The sequence below is a fragment of the Ptychodera flava genome, chromosome 18 (assembly GCF_041260155.1).
Source record: "Ptychodera flava strain L36383 chromosome 18, AS_Pfla_20210202, whole genome shotgun sequence".
Taxonomy (NCBI): Eukaryota; Metazoa; Hemichordata; class Enteropneusta; family Ptychoderidae; genus Ptychodera; species Ptychodera flava.
In genome coordinates, this window is record NC_091945.1 from 39,228,460 (window position 1) to 39,254,998 (window position 26,539).

The 26,539-nt window shown below is 37.9% G+C and overlaps 1 protein-coding gene across 3 annotated transcripts in view; it reads left to right on the forward strand.

The window, feature by feature from the left end:
• The window catches only part of LOC139117744 (intermembrane lipid transfer protein VPS13A-like), a 445,282-nt gene that overhangs the window by 370,058 nt on the left and 48,685 nt on the right, over window positions 1-26,539 (forward strand). For all 3 annotated transcript variants that reach the window (XM_070680994.1, XM_070680993.1, XM_070680995.1), the window contains 5 exons: window positions 861-936; window positions 12,312-12,475; window positions 13,693-13,738; window positions 14,405-14,528; window positions 22,502-22,711. In XM_070680994.1, the coding sequence (XP_070537095.1) occupies window positions 861-936; window positions 12,312-12,475; window positions 13,693-13,738; window positions 14,405-14,528; window positions 22,502-22,711 (620 nt within the window). The remainder of the gene's footprint in view (window positions 1-860; window positions 937-12,311; window positions 12,476-13,692; window positions 13,739-14,404; window positions 14,529-22,501; window positions 22,712-26,539) is intronic.

Here is a 26,539-nt window from a genome sequence, read left to right on the forward strand (position 1 = left end):
AGATCGGTTATTTAAACAATAAGGCACCCCCAGTGATGGTATCCCATGAGATTTTGACCAATTCAAGACATGTATGCATGAGCTATAGCGAGTGCATATATGAAGTGGACTGGTCAAAATTGAGTGGTGTACCATTGTTGGGTGCGCTTTATTGCTATTACATCATAACAGTATATTGAAATTTTGGGATTAAACATCAAAAAAGGATTTTTGCACTTGCCGTTCATGTTCGCCAACCGTGGTATATTGCAAATATACCATGGATCTTTTCACGCCTCAGCCAATCAGATCGCTGCATTTGCACCATCAATATAATACCCAATATCACCAGTTCTTTGCAATATGTATCAGCATTTGTGTCAATTCTGTTGTGTCAGCCACTCAAGTTCAACGTCTCTTAAAGTTAGGTATGTAAAAAACAAATGGATAAGAATACTATAATGCAAATGAGCAAAACCGTCGAAGATTATCAATATTTTCAACTCTGACAGTACTCACTCTCTCTATGATTTCAGTATTTGCTAATGATTTTCCCAATGGACAAGTCTTGTTGATCTAGCATTTTTTTTGAGTCGAACATTGCAACACATCAAAAGTTTTTTTTACTAATTTATGATTTCACTACTGTCATTTTCAGATTGTTCCAATTACAAGGCTCTCTTAATGAGCCCTTAAGTGAAAATTTCTATAATTTTTCCAAAATATTTGTAGTTTATGTAAAGTCATGTTGCTGAACTAGAAGCATGCTGCTATGAATGACAGAACATTGAACACTGAGATATCTGAACAGCAAATCCCATGGTGATATATTCTGAATTGTATGGATGAACTGTACTTCATTTAATTACATTGCACCACAGGGAGCAGTACAAGGACCAGAGGAATTTGCTGAGGGTTTGGCCCTTGGAGTTCGCAGCTTGTTTGGACATGCCATTGGTAAGCTGTTGATAGTTTGGATTGGAAAATTGTATCTCCTAAAACATTCTTGATTATTGTGACCATTTTGTTCTTACCTATTCCTGTTTCACGACTTGAAGACATCTTTGTTCCTCCCGTTTCCAATGTATACATACTAGAACAGTTAAGATCTCTCAGCTGTCCATCAATTGCCACAGTGTCTGTATGTTTGTATTCCCATCCAATTCAAAAACTCCATATATGTAAGATTTACTGTTTAAATATACTGCGCCACGGGTATAAAAGTAACCCTTCAAAAGTGCTTGTAAGAAAAAGTGACCCCCAATTTTTATGCTTTTATGCAACATCAATAACATTTTATTCAACGTATAATTAATGAGCTTCAGGATGTGGTGCCTCCTCCCACCAAATATGAAAGCTGTAGCTCTTTCAGTGACTAATTTATAGGCATATTTGTTTAACTCAGGTCAAAGGTTATCCTAGTCACTTGACATTTTAGCTGAAAACTTAGCCCACATCCCAAAATTCAGACCTCTACCTCTGTTGGCAAGCCTATCATTATATATGTGCATAATTAATGAGGTACATGATAATTTGAGGGTCAAAGGTCAGTGGCCAATACCAGCCATAGTTCAGGTATTTCGAGGTATCAAAAACGGAGGAGTGAGGGACATAGTGCGGGACACGCAAACGGCCATTTATCGCACTCTGAGGGACGTCCCGCACTGTGTAAAATATTGGACTATTGGAATATTGAAATATTGGAACGTCCCGCAGAGAGTTAAAAACTGGACTCTGAGGGACGGGGGCGCCCCCAACGATGTGCATTGGTATAGCACAAAATCACGATCGGGCCTATGGAGATCGGGCTTACTAAACATTGCGCTGCAGGTCGCTGAAACTGCGTGTACTACTTGAAAATTTATCGAAAGGCGTGTAGGTGAAGAGAGTTGCGTGTTCCCCATGTTGGGACTGTATGCTATGGGCAGTCTTGAATTAATTGGAACGACGAGGATGAAATTTACGCGAGACATGTTTGCCATGTTGAGACTGCTTCAAAGCATGGACTGTGAAATTTGTGAGGTCGACAAATTAGGTAACAAAAAACCCTCAAACGCACTTGGGTGTCACATCAGAAGTGGCCGCGATTACAGACGGAGCAATCTGTGACACTGCACCGGCCGCTCGACAGACGCGTCGTAAGTTAACATCGCGTGCCAGCCCTTGGAAATATATTGTAACTCCCTGACAGGCAGATGAGATGGTCTAATGGCATTTGATGCATTGAAAGTTTGTAAAACTAATAAAAAATGACATCACCGATCATAAGAAACGTGGTGTTTAAGATAATAGTTTTTAAGAGAAGACTATGACGACCATATTTCTGTAAGTATTCTCTAACTTTAGAAAACCAACATCTGAAGATGTACTTCAACCAACACTTTTGGATTTGTTCTACTCTTATTATAAGATTTGTCGAATTTCTGGAAAGTAGGTGTACATTTTCGATGTCTGTGTATCGTCTATACCGAAGTCATATCAGAAATTGTATAATCAGTTCGCGACAGCGTAAACCTCTCTCTCTCTCTCTCTCTCTCTCTCTCTCTCTCTCTCTCTCTCTCTGGCATTTTTCAATGTTTTATATTGTCGACATTTATATATCAGTCTGAAGTCACTGCTCAATGCAAAAGTTGATGTCAATTTCCCGTATCGGGCATGGTCTCTGTCGTCACTCTAATCGTTATTTTTTTCCTGTTATATTCGATATCAGACTCAAAACACAACGTGAACAACGCTGATAATATATTGCATCTTTCGTATCGAAAACCGGTAAAGTTCGTAACTGGTGACATGTTACAGCCTGGAGAAAGTTCATCACCATCGATCGAATGTCCGTGACGCTTTTGCTTCCAAATAGACATATTGAAATGCACAGGGAACTTCGCGGTATGGCAAATATATGAATTTTAGAGTGAAGAAAGTCTTTGACTTTAACTGGCCGTACAACCAACAAAAAACATGGCAGAGTAATGATACCGACTTCAGAGACTTCGAATTTTTTTTCATTGTGACCGCTGGTGAGAGCGAGTCGTCGAATTTTTCCCACTGGCTATTTGGCTTTGAATTTCCAATTGCCATCATGTGTTAAGTTAAAGCTAAAAACAAGACAGGCGTTCTCTGTAAATCAATAAGCCTTTTGAATCTGAAAAAAATCGGACATCTGAACCTCAACACGCAGCTTGAAAGTTGTTCTCCGAATCAGGACAGGGACATCGGCCCGGGACATCGGTGAGGCCGGATTTCACGTAGTAGCTATGGAAACCGACGGCTCGTTCGTTGTAAGAAAGCATGCGATGTACATCTCATGCTCCCTTGGGCCGTGGACTTTCGCCGTATCGCCTCTATACAACACCGTCTATAACCTAACCATGCTAACAATCACACGATAGTTCAGTAACATATGTCTTCATTAATCTACCGATCATCGACCGTCGAACACTTCAAAAACAATGGTCGCGGTCACGGATTCAAAGACGTTCACAAGAAGACACTATCAATAAGTGGCGCGCAGAATTATTAGTCCCCACGGACACCGTCTGGGGGGGGGGGGGGGTAGAGTTGACTTTTCAGATCCTCAGATTCAGATCCTCAGATCCTCAGATTCAGATCCTCAGATCTCAGACCTCAGTTCCTATAACTTCAGACGCAGATTCGGAATTAAAATTTCACAATTTTCAAAGTTTGATGTAATATACTGATAAATAAAATATAATTAGATTTGAAAAGGCTTTAGAAATTATTTTATTTCCATCTTGAATCTTGAACTTAAAAACTTCGATCTCAAATCAGAACGTCATCAGTCGAAGACAGGGTGTGCAATTATTCCACTTGTTATGTCATTACGTGAACGTTCCCTCATAGAGATAAACACACCCGCGATCACAGTCCCTCGTGAGCTATTCAGCTCTGGGGCTATTCGCCCCATAGATGTATGTACATAAGCGACACATACGTCTATGGAGCGAATAGTCCAAGAGCTGAATAGCTCACGAGGGACTGTGCGGCGATCGAACGATCAAGACCGCGACAATCATGTAAATGCTGGCTATCGACAGTCCGTATTTTACCATCGTTCGTAATATTGATGGCTAGGAATATAACTAATCCATGTTGGAGGCCAGTGACCCCAGCCCCCGGGCTAAATCAGAATTCAGGGGTCGGAAGAAGCAAGTTAGCTAATCTGCAATTGCAGACCCGTGTTCGTTGAAACTTGTTGAGCGAAAACGTTTATGTAGACTTTTTTGTTTTCATAAATGCCTTGTACACGTCACATTCAAATTATTATTTTTAAATATTGCAAGCATACGTTTAATACGGGTATTGTAAAAGGCTTGTAAATTCGAATCTGCATCTGAAGTTATAGGATCTGAAATCTGAGATCTGAGGATCTGAATCTGAGGATCTGAATCTGAGGATCTGAAAGTCAACTCTACCGTCTGGGGGGACTTATAGGTTTGGTCATGTCCGTGCGTGCGTGTGTGCGTCCGTCCGTGCGTCCGTCCGTTCACGCAGATATCTCAGAGACGCCTGGAGCGATTTCGTTCAAACTTGGTACAAGGATAGTACCCTACCTCTACAGGTGCACATCGATTTGTTTCACAATGCGATCAAATTTGGTCGTGTTAGAGGACTTTTTAGTTTTCACCTCCATAGACTCCCATGTATAAGGCAGTCCATAGACTCCCATGTATAAGGCAGTCCATAGACTCCCATGTATAAGGAAGTCCATAGACTCCCATGTATAAGGCAGTCCATAGACTCCCATGTATAAGGCAGTCCATAGACTCCCATGTATAAGGCCAAGAAAAATAAAAATTTAGTTTCTCATCGTATTCGTATTGCAAAAAGGATGCTGTTACACAGTTTTTAGTCCCCAAAGATAAAGTAAGGGGGCTTTTAGATTGGGTCATGTCCGTCCGTGAGTCCATCCATGAGTCCATCCGTTCACGCAGATATCTCAGACACTTTGACAAAATGTCACGTGACCTTGGTGACCTTTGACCTCGAATGTACATATTTGTCCATAACTCAGTAACCACAAGTCCTAACCTTTCATATATGGTATGATGGGACACCCTATGACACCACATATTGTACCTCATTAATTATGTGCATATCTAATTTTGAGTGAGCCAATAGAGCTAGAGGTCTGATTTTTTGTATATATGGATAACTTAGCAATAAAATTTTTTTGACAAAATGTCACGTGACCTCGGTGACCTTTGACCTCAAATATACATATTTGTGCATAACTCAGTAACCACAAGTGCTACACCCTTCATATTTGGTATGATGGGACACCTTATGACGCCACATATTGTACCTCATTAATTATGTGCATATCTAATTTTGAGCAAGCAAATAGAGCTAGAGGTCTGATTTTTGGTATATAGGGATAACTTAGCACTACAATTTTTTTGACAAAATGTCACGTGACCTCGGTGACCTTTGACCTCAAATATACATATTTGTCCATAACTCAGGAACCACAAGTGGTACACCCTTCATATATGGTATGACGGGACACCTTATGACGCCACATATTGTACCTCATCAATTATGCGCATGTCTAATTTTGAGCGAGCCAATAGAGCTAGAGGTCTGATTTTTGGTATATAGGGATAACTTAGCACTACAATCTTTTGACAAAATGTCATGTGACCTTGGTGACCTTTGACCTCAAATATACATATTTGTCCATAACTCAGGAACCACAAGTGGTACACCCTTCATATATGGTATGACGGGACACCTTATGACGCCACATATTGTACCTCATCAATTATGCGCATGTCTAATTTTGAGCGAGCCAATAGAGCTAGAGGTCTGATTTTTGGTATATAGGGATAACTTGGCAATACAATTTTTTGACAAAATGTCATGTTACCTCGGTGACCTTTGACCTCAAATATACATATTTGTCCATAACTCAGTAACCACAAGTGCTACACCCTTCATATATGGTATGACGGGACACCTTATGACGCCACATATTGTACCTCAGTAGTTATGTGCATATCTAATTTTGAGCAGAAAATAGAGCTAGAGGTCTGATTTTTGGTATATAGGGATAACTTAGCACTACAATTTTTTGACAAAAAGTCACATGATGTCGATGACCTTTGACCTCAAATATACATATTTGTCCATAACTCAGGAACCACAAGTGGTACACCCTTCATATATGGTATGATGGGAGACCTTATGATGCTTCATACTGTACCTCATTAATTATGCATATATCTAATTCTGAGCAAACCCATAGAGCTGGATGTCTGTCATACATATGCACATAGATTTGTTCTGTGATACGATCCAATAAGGCTGCCATGTGGCCATTTTATTACGATTCTTTCATGTCCTGAACTACAGCTCAGACATGTATCAAGCGAATTTATTCAAAAGTATTTTTATCACAGACCTAATGAAGAGGACTCTATCCTCTCTGAGGACCTGTAATCAAAGTACCATTAACAAGTGGGGACTGTGTCATCAACAATGACTTGTATTTACTGGTTTTGAGAACTTCTAAAATAATATCACCAATATCGGTTCAATGTGAGATTACAAGTATTAAAATTGGGGGGGGGGTTACAACTCTACAGTGAAAGACATAAACTTCGATCACCGTCGAAGTTTATGTCTTTCACTGTAGAGTTCTTTTTATATTCAAAACACATATCCAGAAGAGTCCCACAGAGCAGTCAAATGAAAGGATAATTGCTTCAAACGAATGAATTGCACGAAAGAATGAAAATCAACAGCACATCCTGGACGTGATTTAAAACAATAGCGCTTGTGAATATGATTAACAGGGATGGAAAGCACAGAACTATAAAAGTACTGGAAAAACATGCCGTTTTTCTCGCAATTTTAGCAACTGTAACGACCCTTTATTCTTTACTAATACCTTTCCATAATTGAACAATTCCCTTTTCTGACCCAAGAAATCATATTTCAGGATTTCTGTTGCAATATTTCAATGGCATAGGCACTATCTAAAGGGGACTTTTTGACTTCTGTAAATTGTGAAAATTTTAAAACACAAGACAGGAGTCAATAAACTAGAACTAGTGTTAAAATCAATATATTATTCTCTCAATTTGTCCAAGGCATTTATTTCCATGATGAATGGAGGCAACACTGGTAACAGATTGTACATATAGCCTACCTTTGATCAGCAAGCAGTTCTACATATTAGGGCTCACACACACAGTGTACAATGATGTACAGAACTTTAAAAAAGTACTCTGCTGGGAATGAGCAGGTGTTTACACTATAATGGGCGCAGAAAAACAATGGTCACGTCCATAGGTTCAAGGACGTTCACGGGGAGACACGATGACAAAGAGTGTCGTAAAATTGCTTTATATAATCGCAATCATACCAATCCATAATCCAATAACACTAGGTCAAATTTGTAAGACAATAGTTGTAAACATAGACACAAAACAGCACAGAACAGACAGTAAATAGACGGTACAAACAAAGTCAAATTCATGAAAGAAAGATATATGGACCTCTGGCCAAAAGACCAAGAAGTGATGTCAGGTGTTTCGAAAATAGTAAGCGCATCCTGCCCCACATGTGGCACCCGCCATATATCAATCTGTAAGTCAGATAGGTAGTGGTCACTAACTAAGGCCCAATGTCACCGATGCCATCAGTGATCATTTGTCGAAGAGAGATATTGTATTTATCTACCAGCTTGCGATACCTGTTTTAAGAACATACAATATCTGGTCATCGGTGTACCGCTACCTGTGAATCGAAACGACAAGTGTAGGCCTATAGATTCGAAATTTATGGGAGAGACACCAAGACTGAGACCGACGTAGCACAACAAACTATTCCGAATTGTGCGTCCGTGTTTAATACAGCCATCTCTGTAGGTGATTCTGGTTTCTCAATCGAATCAAAAGTCCGACATTGACAAAATTGACATAAAATATGTCCTAAAAGTTACGTTTTATTCAACTAACTGATTCATCTCTTATGATATCCCCTAAGCTACATGTAAACAGTCCGGAAAGACTGACATCGATGTCTCCCGGGCCCCCATGCATACAGTATGACCGTACGTGTTCAAATATTTCTTCACAGTTTTGCAAAATATCTCGTCAACCGGGCGCATGGGCCACGTCTTTGTACGTTCGTCAAAACTAATGACACTATAGGTCAGGATATAACATCAATCAAAGTAAGATTGAAATATGCAATGGAAGACGAAATGCTTCATCGATTGACAAAAATGAGAAGGAATGAGTCAGTAAATATCGAACCATAAAGGGAGATCGAGACTGCCATCATCCCCCATGATTAATCAACTGGGAACAAAATATATATTTCGATCGACAGACTTATACAACCAGAAACAGCATTTATTGAGCTTTAAAATAATACACTGCCTTTCCTATAATAACACCCCGTTTGCATTTTGATCTACTGTACTCTGTACCCGGCGTTATATGGCCTACTACATGTGAGAGGCCGTATAACGCCGGGAACACACAGACCTGTACGCAAGGCTAGGACTGTGGTTGCTATGTCATAATCTGTTCACACGAGAAATTACGTCTCCAGACAGATTTTACGTAAAAGCATTTCGATAAACTTCGAGGCACGATCTGCTTGTGATATTATACCATTTCTCGCCATGACAGTGGTAGCAATCCAAGCGCCACAATCAGACAAAACATCATGAAGAATGGGCTACATAGAAAGTTATATTTTCTTCTTTGCTAAAAACGAAATAAACGTTAGAAGCGAGGCCTGGCGTAGCTGCATCTTTCTTTTCACGTTCTGTCGGCAGGATTCAAAATTTCGACGACGCTGTTGGCGATCCATTTCAAACTGAAAAGTAACGCGTCAGTGCGTAATGGACCAATGCACATCGTAGTGTAAACACGGATAAAGTTTGAAGAACGATAGCATGAGAAATAGCCTTCTCAGAAAAAAACCATGCCGTAGGTTTGTCCAACATTATCCCCAAAACACATGAAAAAAAAATCCCGTGTCTACACTGTTTCTTGTTGACGACATTTCAATTTTTTAAACTGTAGAAAAAAGGCCAAATTGGCCAAAAATTGCTGTTTACAGCTTGTTTTCGCCCCATTTTCATCGACAAAACGACCGTGGTTCAGCGTACAGCTGCTGTGACTGGCCTTCCAGACACCCTAGCAATTGATTTTGGAGTTAAATATGGCAGCCTTAAATCATTGTCAATGGCTGTGCTTGATTTGAAAACACATACAACTTGCTTGTCACATGTGTCTATCTCTGCATATGGCTAGGGGAACCATCTAATTGCACATGCGTAGCATTCCACACTGACGCAATAACAACAGCGGACTAGTGTGGTTCACAGTGTGAGACTTAGTGCGTTAATTAACTTTTATAGGGTCACGTCGTGGCGATGTAACACGTAAATACGGCCAAAGGAGGCGGAAAGAGAGCGCAAACATTGTTTTAAAGCTTTGTCCAAAGCTGGTCACGAAGGAAAATTGCAAAGGGACCTCGACCATTGCAAGGAATGCAGACGTACCGAAATAGATGCCCATCGACAAGCAGTTTAACCCTTTCACCACCATGGTTTGGCCCAATCCCATTGTTATCAATGATGATTGTGGACCTGTTGACAGGGAATTGGGGGTGAACAGGTTAAACAACGTCATCGCCGTCAATACGCATTGGAGAATTTCTAGGCTTGAGACTTGAGAGCTTTAATATTAGGATTTTCAAATCTGTGTAAGGCTGTACCAAATATATTTTTTTTTTATCAAGAATGCATACAACTTCATATAAGTACCCATAAAGTTGCTGTATACACGATATCGACAACTAGATCAAAAGTCAATGAATAAAGTGTACAGTAAACATCAGCAGTGACAATGTTTTTTCTTTGGAGAGAGTTTTACAATCTTTCATACTGTTTTGTTCTATTCTCTATTGACGGTATTCATTTCTTTACTTTTCTGTCTTCTACTTCTGATGATTGTCTTTGCTCACTGAACTCTATCATCCCTGCTCTGAAGTCAAATTCGCATAGCTTTGGACCTGCCATGGTTATCACCATCAGAACATTTATGATATCTTCATTCAGACGACTATGTTTCGATGTTTTAATCCTGTTTTTGGTACCGACCCCACGTTCACATGTGACAGATAAGACTGGAATCACAACTGCAGTTATGGCCAGCTGCAATACTTGGAAAGGGTTCATGATACTTGATGTATAAAAAAGCGTGCAGACCGCCATAAAAGTATTATTTCTAAGTCTGCTTAACATTAGCTTTAATTATTGGTATTTGACTCGGAGATTTTCAGGGTTTACAAGTACACATCGGGCGCATCGGAAAAAAAAAATTGAAATAAAGATGAACTCTATTGGACATGTTACATTTTTATTGGTACAGCCTTGAAGGAAACAATTTACGCGACGTGATTAACGGGATGTAGGAAAAATATTGCAAAGTCATGAACATTTTTTATCAGCAAACATTTACATGTAATTTTTAGTCATTGATAACTACACATTGGCGGGAAACCAAGTGTGCTCATGTCTTTGTTACCGTGACTGCTTTATTTTCAATGCGTATCGGATTACGCAGATGTCAATTTACTTTGCGTACTTCAGAGTAATTCTGCATGAAATACGCAGGATTTTGCGTTAACGAAAGCTCTGACTTGAGACAGGAGATGTGCAAAAATGTGCTTGCTCGTTATCGATAAGTTACGGTAGAAAATCAAAACATCGGTACATGAAGTTGGGCACGGTGATGTGAAGATCTAGGTACTAAAATCAAACTGTGGACCGTATGTTACAATCAATAATACTTGGAGTTTAGCCCCGACAAACCCTGAACGAATTTTTTGAGTAATTTACGCAAAGGAGGCTTGATACAACATTGCATTACCTCATTACATAAGAACGGCATTCTGGAGTATGCCAAGGTTTATAAATATACACACACGGCGGTATGCTGTCAGGCAAGATCCCTCCACGCATTGTCAATTATGGGTGAAACAAATCAAATGGCACGGTAAAGTTAGATAACGTTGAAAATCTTGCAAGCCAAGAATAAAACTATCGGTTTGGGTGCTCAATGAGTATCACATTTTCATGACTGATCAAAGAAACTTGGCGATCTATTCACAGATTTCGCAACCCGGCGTTTTCATGCTGCAGCATAATGCAGGTGCATTTCAGTTCTATTTCATATCACATGATCACCTGCGTATCGAATATCATGGCAGCGGTTTCACAGTAGTAAAAAACGATTTACTAGTCTATCTCAGAAAATTCTTCCTGAACTTTTGGGAAGTAGTTCTTTGAAGCTCATTATGTTGTTGAATTCCGAGTGTCCTCGCGTGAATATGTGTTTGGTAGTGGTTATACGAGACATGAGGAGAGGAAATCTCCACAGAGAAACAATAATCATGACCTTTATGGGCTGATAGAGTGTACACTCAGACTCCCCGGCAAAAGCGAAAATAACGCATTTCTTGTAAACTTTCTGTGCAGTTTTTCATGTATTCTTACCTTGGGACCTTCATTTTTTTTCATCAATTTAGTTTTTATCAATATAAAATGCAAAAAAATGTCACATTTTCTCAAATTTTAACTGTCCCCCTAGCCATTACCGCTACCTTAATGCATTAAGAGGCACCGTTGAAGCCTGAATGGTGATTGATCTATGATAATGAATCAATAAAAGTAAATTGCAGTGAAAATGCATCTATTAAACTGCAGAACGTGAATCGTGAAATTTGGCTAGCAGCACATGGCTTGTGGCCCATGGTGCTTGAATTAGGCTTACGCCTTTTGCTGTCAATACTTCTTTTAGTTGTCTTCCACAATAGTTTATAGGACAACAACATCAATCTGTTATCAGACTGTTTTTGCTTTGCAATAGTTATTATATATAGAAGACTAATTGCATGTGTAACAAGTGCTTGGCAGACTAGCCGGAGATAAAACACTTGTGATGATGCAGATGATAAAAACATGGATATTTCAGGTTCAACCCTTTGCCAGCACTAAAACACGTTGAAGTAATAGGTGGAATGCTTGCTACAGTTTTATCCTTCTCTTGAGGTAGTTTGTAATTTTGAAATGATTGGCATATATACATGGACTAATTTCAAGATTAAATGACAAAATTGGTTTGTAGGTAATCCCACACTATGTCTTTATTTTTGATGTTGAAATTTGTCATTAGTCATCTATTTTGAAACCTCCTGGTCCCTTTGGCTTTTGACTTTGAATGCTTATCTTAAATGTGTCTCAGTAGTGATAAAGTGAAAACACTGTGTATTTACACCCTATCAAGGTGGAGCTGCTGGTGTGGTTTCCAGGGTAACTGGTACTCTTGGTAAAGGATTGGCAGCACTCACAATGGATGAAGAATATCAGAAGAAACGACTTCAGGCCATGAACCAAAGACCAGCCGATTTAAAGGAAGGATTAGCCAGAGGGGGTAAAGGACTTGTCATGGTTAGTGTAAAAACTTAATTGTTTTGTTGTATAAAATAATAGCTTTGTCAACATCTATTAAATTTTAACACAACTGGCTGAACAATGAACAAACCATCGGTTTCCATAGCTACTACATGAAATCTGGCCTCACCGATGTCTCTGTCCTGATTCGGCGAGCAACTTTCAAGCTGCGTGTTGAGGTTAAGATGTCCGATTTTTTCATATTCAAAAGGCCTATTGATTTACAGAGAACGCCTTTCTTGATTTTTAGCTACAACTTAGCACATGAGGGCAATTGAAAATTTAAAGCCAAACAGCCAGTGGGAAAAAATTTGACAACTTGCTCTCACCCGTGGTGGCAATGAAAAAACTTCACAGAGTCTCTGAAGTTGGTATCATTGTTCCGCCAAGTTTGTTGTTGGTTGTACAGCCACTCTAAAAGTCATAGACTTTCTCAACAGTAAAATTCATATAATTGCCATGCCACGAAGTTCCCTGTGCATTTCAATATGTGGTTTAGAAGCAAAAGCGTCACTGACATCACCTGTTGCAAACTTTACCGGTTTTTGATACGAAAGATGCAATATTATCAGCGTTGTTCACGTTGTGTTTTGAGTCTGATATAGAATATAACAGGAAAAAACTAATGATTAGAGTGACGACAGAGACTATCATGCCCAATACGGGAAATTGACATCAACTATTGCATTGAGCAGTGACCTGAAACTTCAAACTGATATATAATGTCAACAAAATAAAACATTAAAATGCCAGGGGAGAGAGAGAGAGAGAGAGAGAGAGACCATCGGACTACACTGCCGTCACTAACACCGTGGAATTCATTCTCTTTGTGTAAACAATTTTATAATATCATCTATGACATTCAAAAAACAAGTTCAAATGTGGCCAATATAGCCGTAAGCCCCAGGAGTATCAAGACTGGGAATAAATCCTTATAATGCATTCACTGATTTTTACTTCTGTATCATAAAAATATGTTCTTGATACCAACTCTAATCTACATGAGAAACAACAAGCAAGAGCTTTTTAGAGAAGTAGTTGAGATATCTATTCCTATATTGATACTTTTATGTCTAAAAAAAGGTTTTGGAATGTTGAAAGAAATCAAATTGATTGTATTTTGCTATGCTGTCATGACTTACAACTGCATGACATGCATGTCTATCACACAGGGGCCATGAAAGTCTTATTTTTATTTTAATTTTGTTTGACAGGGCTTTGTGGAAGGAGTGAGTGGCATTGTTACCCAGCCTGTAAAAGGTGAGCCAATCACAGCTCCAAAGATCTTAGAGACCTTCAAACATCTTACTTGATATTCAGCTTCCACTTTTTTAAAGATAATGGTAAACTAGGTGATTTGAAAATGAAAGTCTGTAATTGACATCATACATTTTTTGTGTTATGAAAAGTTACTGTCCTCACTTTTCTCTTTGAGATTGTTTTAAAGTTTGTTTTCCAGTTTAAAATTTTCATTTTCTATATTTTGCCTTCCATGGTGGCGTCTTTGTGCAGTAACATAAAAGCAGTATATGTTGAACTGACAAGGTACACAAACTGATTCAGTTTTGCTTTCAAATGAGTTGTTGTAGTACTGAGTTTAGATTTAGAAATGTTTTGTGTATAGACATCAAAACAGGTCAAATCAGAAATGTTCAAGTAGTGAGAGACCTGTAGATAATTATGTCCACACTAGTAGCCCATAATTGACTCAGCACAATATTTGCCTCATTGTGTAATTTGTTTGTGCCCCACATATTATGTCGCACAAAGTTTTGTCAAAACACCAAGGGCCATTTGGATAACATTTTTATTTCACATAAATGAGAAAGAATTGTTAAGCTGTAAATAATAATATCTCAGTAAGAACCTGGGTTGGAAGATAAGAATTAATACAGCAACAATTGAATCATATGATTACAATTCCAGGTGCAAAGAAAGAAGGAGCTACAGGTTTCTTCAAAGGTGTAGGCAAAGGTCTGGTTGGAGTTGTAGCCAAGCCAACAGGAGGTGTTATTGATATGGCAAGCAGTGCATTTGATGGCATTCGCAGGTAAATCATAAGTCAACCTGTACACCCATAATTCACTGTAAAGAGATCCACATATGCTATCGATAACAAGGGATTTGGGCAAACATGAAAGAGCAAATGTGAGCAGGTTGTTTTTCAGCTTTATCTCCGAATAAATTTATGCACTTACACAACTTTCGAAAGAGACCGTATTTGTTCAAATGACAATTAAATTTGTAATATGCTAATTTTATGAGCCAATATTTCCATTTTTGTCAAATTAATTTCAATATCATTCTCAGTTAGTTTCTGACATTGTGATGAAAGTTTCTAAGGGTGATTGCAAGTAGATGAATTAAAGGTATTTAAATTTTTAGGGTCAATATTCCCATTTTTTGGTGAAGACAACCATTTCTTTGTAAGTGCTTATCACATAGCAAGCAAATTAGCTTCTCAGGATGACTTTATAATGCCAAGTTTTTTAAACCATGACGGAATTTCCCAGCTTTGGTCAAGTCAAATCATCTTTTGCCCTAAAATCTCATAAGGAAAAGGCTAGGGTAAAAGTTTAAAATTCAACAACAAAAACAAGCACTTCACTTTCTTAAGATGTACTAGTTGCCCAGCCTAACTAATAAATATCATTTTCCCCAAACTCAACAATTTTATCCAATATTTAAAAAAAACACATAAAAACAATGAGCTGTACAATAATATTGTGCCATATTCAGGAGCAGTAAAAAGGGAAGTCCAAAAGTTTATGTAAAAAATTATTTTAAACTTTTGCATTACATTAAAATGTCATATTCATAAAGTCACAGGTGGTAAACAACATGATTGAGACAACAAGAACAACTTTCTTTGATGATGTTTTTGATGGGTTTGAAGAAAGTATCATGAAAGTGCTGTGTTTACATTCATTGGCACCAAAAATAGCCTTTTCTGCTAACTTACTGATAGCTTTATAAGGGCAGTGGTCGTCGCGCTGCGCATGCTCGGGAGGGGGTACCCCCTGTTGTAAACATATCCAAGGCCACCATACTAAGTTAAAGTTTGACTACAATGGTTGCGATATTGCCACTTGTTAAAGCAGCAGCCAGTCTGTCCCAAGCATTCCCATTTACCAAAGTTAACACGCAATAACAGGTCAATTAATCTGAGTTAAATATCTGCTGGATACACGCTGTATTGAGATCACATTTGGTATACCAATGTGAGGTTATTGTATAAGCTGAAGTTGGTGGCGTCTGTATGCATGTGTGTATGTATGTACATATAGAATGTCCGTCAACATCAAAAACTCACAAACCGCTGCACTTTTCAGCTTGTATTTGGTGTGTTGATGCATCCCGGGCTATAGATGGGATTTTGTTCAATGAAGTTTGCATTGCCAAAATTATGCAAATAAGCTTAAAATAAGTGAAAATGGTCACGAATTAATAACTCAAGAACTGCTGTTTTGATTGCTTTGCAAATTTGTGTGCAAGTACCTTAGGTGAACCTTATACAGTTTTGTGAATATCATGAAGATATCTTTAATTTTGTATTTTTGTTGAATTTTTTGGTTATTTTTCTCATTTTAAGTAAAAATTATTCTTCTCTGAAACCGCTGGCCCTATTGCCCTCAAATTTGGGTTGGATATTTGCAAGGGTGTTACCCTTCTAACTATTGAAATTTATGACAAAATTGGACAAATTACTGTTTTGGGCAATTTTTGTCATTTTTGGCCAAATTATCGTAAAGGTCTCCAACTTAGGTACTGGAGGTCATCTTTAGGAACATGCATATCAACTTCTATAGCAATGGGTTAAGCAAATCCTGAAAACATAAGCAAATGTCAACAAAATATTCATGAGGTGGTAGGGTTTAGAAGATTGATGAGGTAGCATTAGATTTTTACCAGATCTCTTGTACATTTTTCCCCACTCCCACCTTTTTAGCTCCGCTGTCAGCGACGCGGAGCTTATCAAATAGGTTGATTTTCCGCCGTCGTCTGTTGTCGTCCGTCGTCGTCTGTCGTCGTCCGTCAACAATTGCCTTCTCCTCTGAAACTGCAAGTCCAATTGCTTTGAAATTTTATATGCAGCTCACTTGGGGTGACCTCACTTGTATTTTTAAGGCAGTTTTTGTCACTTTTGGTAAAAAAATCTTTAAAAATCTTCTTCTTCAAAACTACCTGTCAGATAGCTTTAATATTTGGTACATATGTCCCTAGGGATGATCTATTTCAGATTTGTTCAAATTGTGCAGGAATATGCAAATTTGCATTTTTAAGGCAATTTTTGCAATTTTTGGTCAAAAAATGTATTTCTCAAAAAGTACTGGTCTGATAGTTTTGAAATTTGGTATACAGATTTCTATAGATGCACTAAGTAATATATATTGAATTTCTGATGAAATCTGTAATATTGTATTTTTGGGGCACTTTTTGCCATTTTTGGTCAAAAAATGTGTATTTCCAAAAGTACTCATCTAATAGCTTGGAAACTTGGTATACAGGTTCCTACAGATGAACTTAATGATATTTATTGAAATTATGATGAAATCTGCAATTTTGTATTTTTGGGGCAATTTTTGCCACTTTTGGTCAAAAAATGTGTTTTTCCAAAACTACTCATCTGATAGCTTTGCAATTTGGTATACAGGTTCCTACAGATCACCTTAATAATATTTATTGAAATTATGATGAAATCTGCAACTTTGTATTTTGGGGCAATTTTGGGCAATTTTTGCCATTTTTGGTCAAAAAATGTGTTTCTCAAAAAGTACTGGTCTGATAGCTTTGAAATTTGGTATACAGGTTTCTACAGATGAGCTAAGTTATATATATTGAATTTCTGATGAAATCTGTAATTTTGTATTTTTGGGGCAATTTTTGCCATTTTTGGTCAAAAAATGTGTATTTCCAAAACTACTCATCTGATAGCTTTGAAATTTGGTAAACAGGTTTCTCTAGATGAACTAAATGATAGTTATTGAAATTATGATGAAATCTGCAATTTTGAATTTTTGGGTCAATTTTTTCCATTTTTGGTTAAAATATGTGTTTCTCAAAAAGTACTGGTCTAACAGCTTTGAAATTTGGTATACAGGTTTCTATAGATGAACTAAATTTGATCTTTTGAAATTATGATAAAATCTGCAAATTTTATTTTTTGGGGCAATTGTTGCCATTTTTGGTCAGAAAATTTTATTCTCCAAAAAACTACTCATCAGATAGCTTTGGTTGACATGTTCTTTGGGATGATCCGATGTGATATATTCAAAGTACGATGAAATCTTCTATTGTGTATTTTTGCAGCTATTTTAGCCACTTTTTTCTGGCCACTGCATTGAGCTATCAAAGATTTCCACCTTCTTCATCAACATGTGTCAAAAATAGTTATTCTCTATTGTGTATTTTTGCAGCTATTTTAGCCACTTTTTGCTGGCCACTGCATTGAGCTATCAAAGATTTCCACCTTCTTCATCAACATGTGTCAAAAATAGTTATTCTCTACATAAACACAGCGGAGCTATATCGGCCGCTAGGTCGCTTGTCTTTTTATCAAGCCTTCTCTGGCTATTTTTTTGTTTTTGACATTTGTTTATGTATTTAGGATCTGCTTGTCCAATTGCTATAGAAGTTTATATGCATGTTCCTAAAGATGACCTCCAGTACCTAAGTTTGAGACCTTATTTGCTTTTGTCATTCTTGTTAGCTCAGCTGTCAGCGACGCGGAGCTTATCAAATAGGTTGATTTTCCGTCGTCGTCCATCGTCGTCGTCCGTCAACAATTGCCTTCTCCTCTGAAACCGCAAGTCCAATTGCTTTGAAATTTTATATGCAGTCCACTTGGGGTAACCTCACTTGAGTTTGTTCAAATTGTGGTGAAATTTGCATATTTGTATTTTTGGGGCAATTTTTGGTGTTTTTTGTAAAAAAATCTTCTCTGAAACTGCTTGTCCGATTGCTTTGAAATTTGATATGCAGTTTACTTAGGGCGACTTCAGTTAGATTTGTTCAAATCGTGGTGAAATTTGCATATTTGTATTTTTAAGGCAATTTTTGTCGTTTTTGGTAAAAAAATCTTTAAAAATCTTCTTCTTCAAAACTACTGGTCAGATAGATTTGATATTTGGTAAATAGGTCACTAGGGATGATCTATTTCAGATTTGTTCAAATGGTGCAGAAATATGCAAATTTGCATTTTTAAGGCAATTTTTGCCATTTTTGGTCAAAAAATGTATTTCTCAAAAAGTACTGGTCTGATAGTTTTGAAATTTGGTATACAGCTTTCTACAGATGTACTAAGTAATATATTGAATTTCTGATAAAATCTGTAATTTTGTATTTTTGGGGCAATTTTGCCATTTTTGGTCAAAAAATGTGTATTTCCAAAACCACTCATCTAATAGCTTTGAAATTTAGTATATGGGTTCCTACAGATGAACTACATGAATTTTTTGAAATTATGATGAAATCTGCAATTTTATATTTTTTGGGCAATTGTTTCCATTTTTGGTCAAAAAATGTGTATTTCCAAAACTACTCATCTGATAGCTTTGCAATTTGGTATACAGTATATTGAAATTATGATAAAACATGCAATTTTGTAATTTTTTGGCAATTTTTGCCATTTTTGGTCAAAAAATGTGTTTCTCAAAAAGTACTGGTCTGATAGCTTTGAAATTTGGTATATAGGTTTCTACAGATGAGCTAAGTAATATATATTGAATTTCTGATGAAATCTGTAATTTTGTATTTTGGGGCAATTTTTGCCATTTTTGGTCAAAAAATGTGATTCTCAAAAAGTACTGGTCTGATAGCTTTGAAATTTGGTATACAGGTTTCTACAGATGAGCTTAGTAATATATATTGAATTTCTGATGAAATCTGTAATTTTGTATTTTGGTGGCAATTTTTGCCATTTTTGGTCAAAACGTGTATTTCCAAAACCACTCATCAGATAGCTTTATTTGACATGTTCTTAGGGATGATCTGATGTGATATATTCAAAGTATGATGAAATCTTCAATTGTGTATTTTTGCAGCTTATTTTAGCCACTTTTTTCTGGTCACTGCATTGAGCTATCAAAGATTTCCACCTTCTTCATCAACACGTGTCAAAAATAGTTATTCTCTACATAAACACAGCAGAGCTATATCGGCCGCTAGGTCGCTTGTTTTTCTTGTTTAAATATTTCTTGAATGGACCAATCCAAACCGAATGTGAGCACATAGTGTCCTTGACAGTATTTTTAGCTACTATAGACTGTAGTCTATAGAAGCTATTGGGATGGGTATCCCTCTAGTGTCCGTCGTCAGTATGTATGTATGTATGTATGTATGTATGTATGTATGTATGTATGTATGTATGTATGAATGTCCGTTTGTGAGGATGTCAGTCCACTCAAATATCTTGAGAACCGTAGTACTTACAGATTTGATATTTGTTGTTTGGATGCAAAATATGATAATGAGAAACTTTGTGTTTTTATTCTTTGATATTGTTCAGAATATGCAAATTAGCACAAAAAAGGCGTTTTTGGTAAAAATTCATCTTCTTCATAACCGCTGGTCAGACAGCTTTGATATTTTGTATACAGGTCCCTAGGGATGACCGAACTTAGATTTGTTCATATTGTGATAAGCTTTGATATTTGGTATACAGGTTCCTAGGGTTTATCTTAATGTAATATATTTTTTACAGCTCATTTTGCCATTTTTGGTCAGGCTCTCCACCTTCGTCATCAACACATGTGTCACAAAAAGTTATTCTCTAAATACCACAGCGGAGCTCTGTTGACTGTTAGGTTGCTTGTTTTTTCAAAACAGCTGGTCAGACAGCTTTAATATTTGGTATACAGGTCCCCAGGATGACTTAGTGAGATAATTTCATACATTCAGCAAATATTTAATTTTGTATCCATGTCTACAGTAGCTCCAGGGAAATTGGCCCGATGTTTTTGAATTTGGCTCGGCTACTGTTATCGCCCGACCGTACTTGAGAACACTTACCCATACCTGTGTTACAGTAATACTCCCACACACTATCAAATGACCGGGCTCTAGTCCAAAACATCGCTGGCAAAGACGAGAGCTTTATGTCCAGCAGCCCAACAGGAGTCCAGTCAACAATAACGCAAGCGACAGAAATCTACGTAGCTCGCAGAGCAATGCCCACTGCAGCAGCTTAGCAAGGAGAATCTGTTCCGTGGTCTGCATGAACTTCGGTGTTGAGAGAACCGGCTATATGGCACTCCCCGTTCAGCTGTGGAGAATCCAACTCCACTACGAAGTTTGCCCCCTGGTGACGTGCAACCAATAATTCTGAGTACTGGTATCAAGTCAAGTGAAGGACCTTTCATAGGTCTTTTTGTGGGGTTTTCTCAATTGAATGAGGATTCAGACTTGCCCAACACTCGGGAGGTAAAGTTTGCATAGCATCGGTAGGCCTACACTGGGCTGTTCGATCACTGTCATGACCGTTGTAGTCACAAGATCTCTGGACACGTCCCTAAGCGTAGCCGTGCAATTTTCGTGCCAAATGCCACAAAATCCTGCTTGGTTTGTCTATTCTCTCCTGTTATTTGACTATTTCTTGCCACGTATCACTAAAAGAAGTTAGCATTTGTGATCAACAGTGGGTCGTGAGTCAAGTCTGTCGCGAGGACGGTACGTAGTGGAGCTGCATTCTCTTATGTCCGCATATACGTCAGTGCGGTGACCGTTCTCCCTTATCGATGCAACAGCATCTCCCGTGTCCTACTCTTGCTTGCTGATCATCTTGTGTAATTTTTGTGTGAGGCATTCTGCTTGTTGCTGGCCTAAATATATATACCATGTTGATCATTTTACTGATGTTTTATTGCCGTACTCTACATAGCATTGAGTACAAGCAATGTGACCGCGCGTGATCAAACCCCATTTGTTCACTGTAACTTCGTGCAGTAATATATAGCCATATAATAGTGTATTGTCTCAATGTTCGTAGCCTTACATACACCACTGAAGTTCGTTTCCGATCTTAATATTTTACTGTCGCATGATCTTGAGTCTTACAGAGGCGTTTACAAATTGAGGGACTGCTTCCATCTCACTCCGATTGAAGTTGAGAAGGCTTATGTTTACAAAAAATTATGTTTATCAATAAAATAGTCACGCATGCCCAGCGCGACGACCACCGCCCTTTTAGTAAGTGCTTAGGAAATACTTATGGTACTTTGTGTTTGATTAGATAATGGTGAACTTTCGACACATGTATAATTTTGTATCAACATGCCTTTTGGTATAAGTAATGTTTTCTTGAAGACTGCTTATCAGATAGCTTTCAAAATTGTCATTGCCCCTTTGAGTGCTTTAATTTTTCCCACCAACATTTTCAAATCTTTGTAAGTTTTATGTACTACTAATTTTTTTGAAAATTTTGGACCAGATGGACATCACATTTCATTGGTTACAGTTTTTATCAAAATTTTGGCAAAAATCTGAAATAAATTTACGTGTTATAAAGGTGACAAAACTTGACTTTGGCGCTCAAAGGGTTAAGTTTCATAGGGATGGGTCAATGCTGGCTTCTTCAAATGCTAATGAAATTTGTATGTAAATATTTGCCTTCAGTTTCTTCCAATTTTGTCAAAAATTTGTTTCCTCCCAAATCACTCGTTGACTTAATTTGATTGGTACAAGTGAATTTTAAGGCCAATTTCTCATTTTTGGTTAAAATATCTTCTCTAGAAGTGCTTGCGTAATAGTCTTTATTTTGTTATGAAAAATATATAACCGTTACGGTATTTGTTCTGATCAAATGTGAGCACATTTTCCCTGATACTTTTGTAACATTACAGTAACCTCAAATTTTAACAGTTTATCTAACAGTTGGGTGTCATGTTGAATGTCAATCAAACAGCTTGGGCTCTATAGCTTGTGGCAAGGCAGCATAGCTTCCCTGATTCCAAAGACACAAATTTTGAATTAAGACAGATAGATTTGGAGCTTTTATAAACATGAAGTCAACATGATTGACTACAGGGTTGCAGAAACCAGTGATGAAGTTCAGCGACTACGCCCACCAAGAAATATTCATGTAGATGGTATTGTCAGACCATATATCCGAAAGGAAGCTGAGGGCTATGGGATATTTATTGAAATAGAAAAGGGAAAATATGTTAACTCAGATCATTATTTTGCTCATGGCATTGTGACCAAAGATGGCAAGAATGTTCTTCTAGTTACAGACAAGTAAGTATATTCTATTTTTATATATTTTACAATAAGTAGACAAAGCAGAAACATAAAATGGTGTCTGCAATGAGATACGACTTGTTATCTCTCCTTTGCTACAATCTTAATGTGTATTTCACGTGTGTATTTCACATATATATGTGTATCTCTTTCCACTTTGAAACTTAGAAGCTGCTGCATTGATCACCACTGTGAGATTATTTGTTAAGTTAATGAAGACGTCATTTGGTTCAAATAGCCATGGGCCGACATAGGTGTCCATCTTGCTGGCAAATTCATGCAACTATAAAATTCACCAATTTACAAAAAAACTTGTCTCCCATCACAACCATCCATATTATATGGCACTTTATTTGCCATTTTGTTTGTTTTAAAATCCCAATACTGGATGGGAATGTGATTAGTAATGAAGTGCACTGGACAAAATGCTTGATATTTAGAGCTAGGTTATTACCCAATATTGCCTGTTCCTGTGTCGTATCAGCTTGAGTGTAATTTGTGCTGCGTCAGACACGAGACGAAGTTGAGTGTCTGGTGCAGCACAAATGACACTCATGCTGATATGACGTAAGGAACAGGGGATATTGGGTAATAACCGATTTATCATATACCCATGCCCAGAATTTTACTAATACTTACGAAAAACCTTAAATTTTGAGGCTTTACTTTATAACGCCTTGCGCTTAAATATCGACATATTTGTGTGAACAGGTTTCCTTCATATACTATAAGCTAAGCTTGCCAAGAAGTCAACTTCACGCCCGACATCGCTGCAAGTCCTCCATATCTCAATGAACTCAAACAAGAAAGACATCGGGATTCAAAAATTGTCATGCAGGGGGAACTTTTCAAGGTACAATTGTAACTGATCAAAATCTGTCCTTTGCTTTAAATCTCTCCACAATTTGATTGCGCTCAATCATCGTATCAGCACGGAGAAGGGTCACCATTTTGTTTGTTTACACTGAGAGTTGCCATGTCAAGAGATGGGCCGCGTGCGAAATCGCTGTCATGCCATGCGCTCACTACCTGTTTGGAGATAGACCGTGCTGTGCGAACAGCAGAATGTTTACTAGAGCTTGTCTAAAAAATACAATAACTGTGGGAAAACATTACAAGATTCAACATGTTATTTCTGTATTTTAGCAACCCAAAATATCCATGTTCCTGACAGCCCATCAAATTTTTATGTCGGCAGCATCGCTTCGCAGGTGGAGAGCGGTAGCCATTTTTTTGTTTACGTTGTTTATTATAAAATCGCAAATGTAGTTCGGGAACACTCCAAAACCGATGATATTTATCGTGCATATCTCCATGCACATTTACGGCCGATATTTTATGGTAAAGGTCACTAGGATGAGGCAATATGGGCATGGGTATATGATAGACGGCAATACACACACACATACTGATTCTGTAGATTTTGCAAGGATGTTACATATATGCAAATTATATGCACAAGTACAGTGTGCTCACCAGAAAAAAAAATTGTGCGACATTTTGTCCCGCTGACCAAAAACCCAGGACAACAGATGATTTTTGTGAGATAATATATAAAAATATGTTTAAAAAGTCAAACTGCAATTATGAACCTTATTGTATGCATGGAAAAAATAAAGGACTCAAATCATTCAGCTTAACAATTTTTTTATAAACACTCAGTAAACATATCAGCTGATATTGAATATCAGTGCCTTTTAATGAAGTCTATGGGACTTTTGTTCTTTCCAGTGTGAAAGTCCATTTCAGGCCGAGTGTCCAGCTGTTCAACTCCAAGTTGATTTCTGTCATTGAGCTATGTTGTTTTGCACACTAAATCCCCTTTCACAGTCAGCAGAAGGAACAGGCCAAGTCGATACTGTAGCATCTATTTAGATTAGGAAACATATCCCTATGATGTTTGTAAATAATCATCACATTTTGACGTGAAATTTCGGTCGAGTTCGCCTAGAATAATGTACTTATTACTTGCACAAGCCAAGAATTGATAATTTCTTGCAAAATCAGAGCTTTTTTCTCCAACTGTTCCACGTTTTAACCTCTGAACTACTTTTGGAATAGCATCATCAATTGGTAGTGGGCAAGTTGTCAATCATTTCCAGTCGTAGGTACTAGGTCGCGTGGGAGAGGAACGGAGCAAATGTCTGATGACAACACACAACACGTACCTCCCGTGAAGTTTATACATGATTTCAAACATAGCAAAGACCTAAACATTATCTCAGACAAAGTTGCATCATTTTTCGAGAACAAAAATTGACTGAATCTTAACGGCACGAACACTTTAACATCGTGCCCGTCCTGGTTGTCATGCAGAACCCACAATATAATTAGGCTGAGGCTATTGACACACGCGTGTCAATAGCCAAGTTGCCACACCATGGTTTTTTACGATAATCTGAGATGTTTTTCTGACCTATAATCGACTCTCTCAATGGTTCACCTCCTGAATCCATATTTTTTGCCAATAATTCGGTAAATGTTCTGAAACAAACGTAATCTGTTGCTCGGCATTAGAAGTAAAACACAAAACGCGCAACGGACTACATCCACTGATCTCTGAGTCATCGTCATCGTTTGTCATCAGCGATCTTTGCCTCGCACATGTTTTCAGGGAAAAAGAACGATTGGCAAAGTTTTTGGGACTAGTCTTATTATTGTCGTTGCCAACCTGGAGCTCGACCATTCACTTCACGTAGTATGGCTTCAATCATGCCTGGCATAAGTTGTGTTACAATTCTTGCCTAAAGCATCCAAAGTGAAAGACTAAACTTTTTCTCTACAAATGTCAACCAGTCGTCCAACCAGTTTCTTACCAAATCAAAAAATTAAAACCAGGAGTCACTGTGAAAAGTTTCGTGCCACAGAAAAAATTCGAAATTAAACATTCACTGGGGCCTCCATTTGAAAGTTCTGACGTCGCATATAAAGCATGAACTTTAGATAGGTCACGTGGTCAAAGGTCATAGACAGACGTTCGCGGCAGGTCAGGTTGGTTTTCTCGCCCCCGAAACATTTTCTCTTGGGTTAAAATGAGTAAATTTTGAGTTCCTTTCCTGACAAGTTCATTTTAAATGGTATCTTTTGTCATGATGTATGAATGAGTAAGCAGTATACTGTCAATTGCAGGGCTTGCATTTAATCACAGAGACTGCCCACCGACCGTCCCCTTCGTTCACCATCAGACCAACATCCCGAGCGCAAGGTGAATCGTGGCAGAAATATACAATTACACTTACTCGAGTCAATTTCTACACAAACCGGGAAAAGTTTACCTTAATCAGTTGACAAAATCTGTCTCCAAAAAAATCTTAGCGTGTCAATAGACACCTTGGCTATTGCCACGCACGTGGCAATAGGCAACTTGGTTATTGCCATGCGCGTGGCAATAGACACTCCGACATAAAATTAATGCGATCATCTTCGAGTTCGTTGTTTACGAAAAATGTTCATGTAATTCCCTAGGGATATACAAGCTTTATATTCTTGTGTTTTCGTAGTTCCAATTATTATTGTCGTAGCCTATGAAAATATTGATCGTACCCATGACGCCTCCAGCTTCTGCAAATTCCGTGGACATACCGCTATGCATGCAACGCAAACACGTCCAGTACGTCAGACTACCACAGTCTCTTGTGGTTCACATAACGGCGGCTGTGTGGTATACGTAATGCATACCACCATCGGCCATCGTGTATCGAATCACAAGTGACTGTGGTTTAAGTATGCCCTCTGATGGCATTGCTTCCAGATTGCCTCGGTTTCAACCAGGAAGTGTAGCATTACTCGCGTCAATCATTTACGTCCATGGTGAGAAGTACTGAC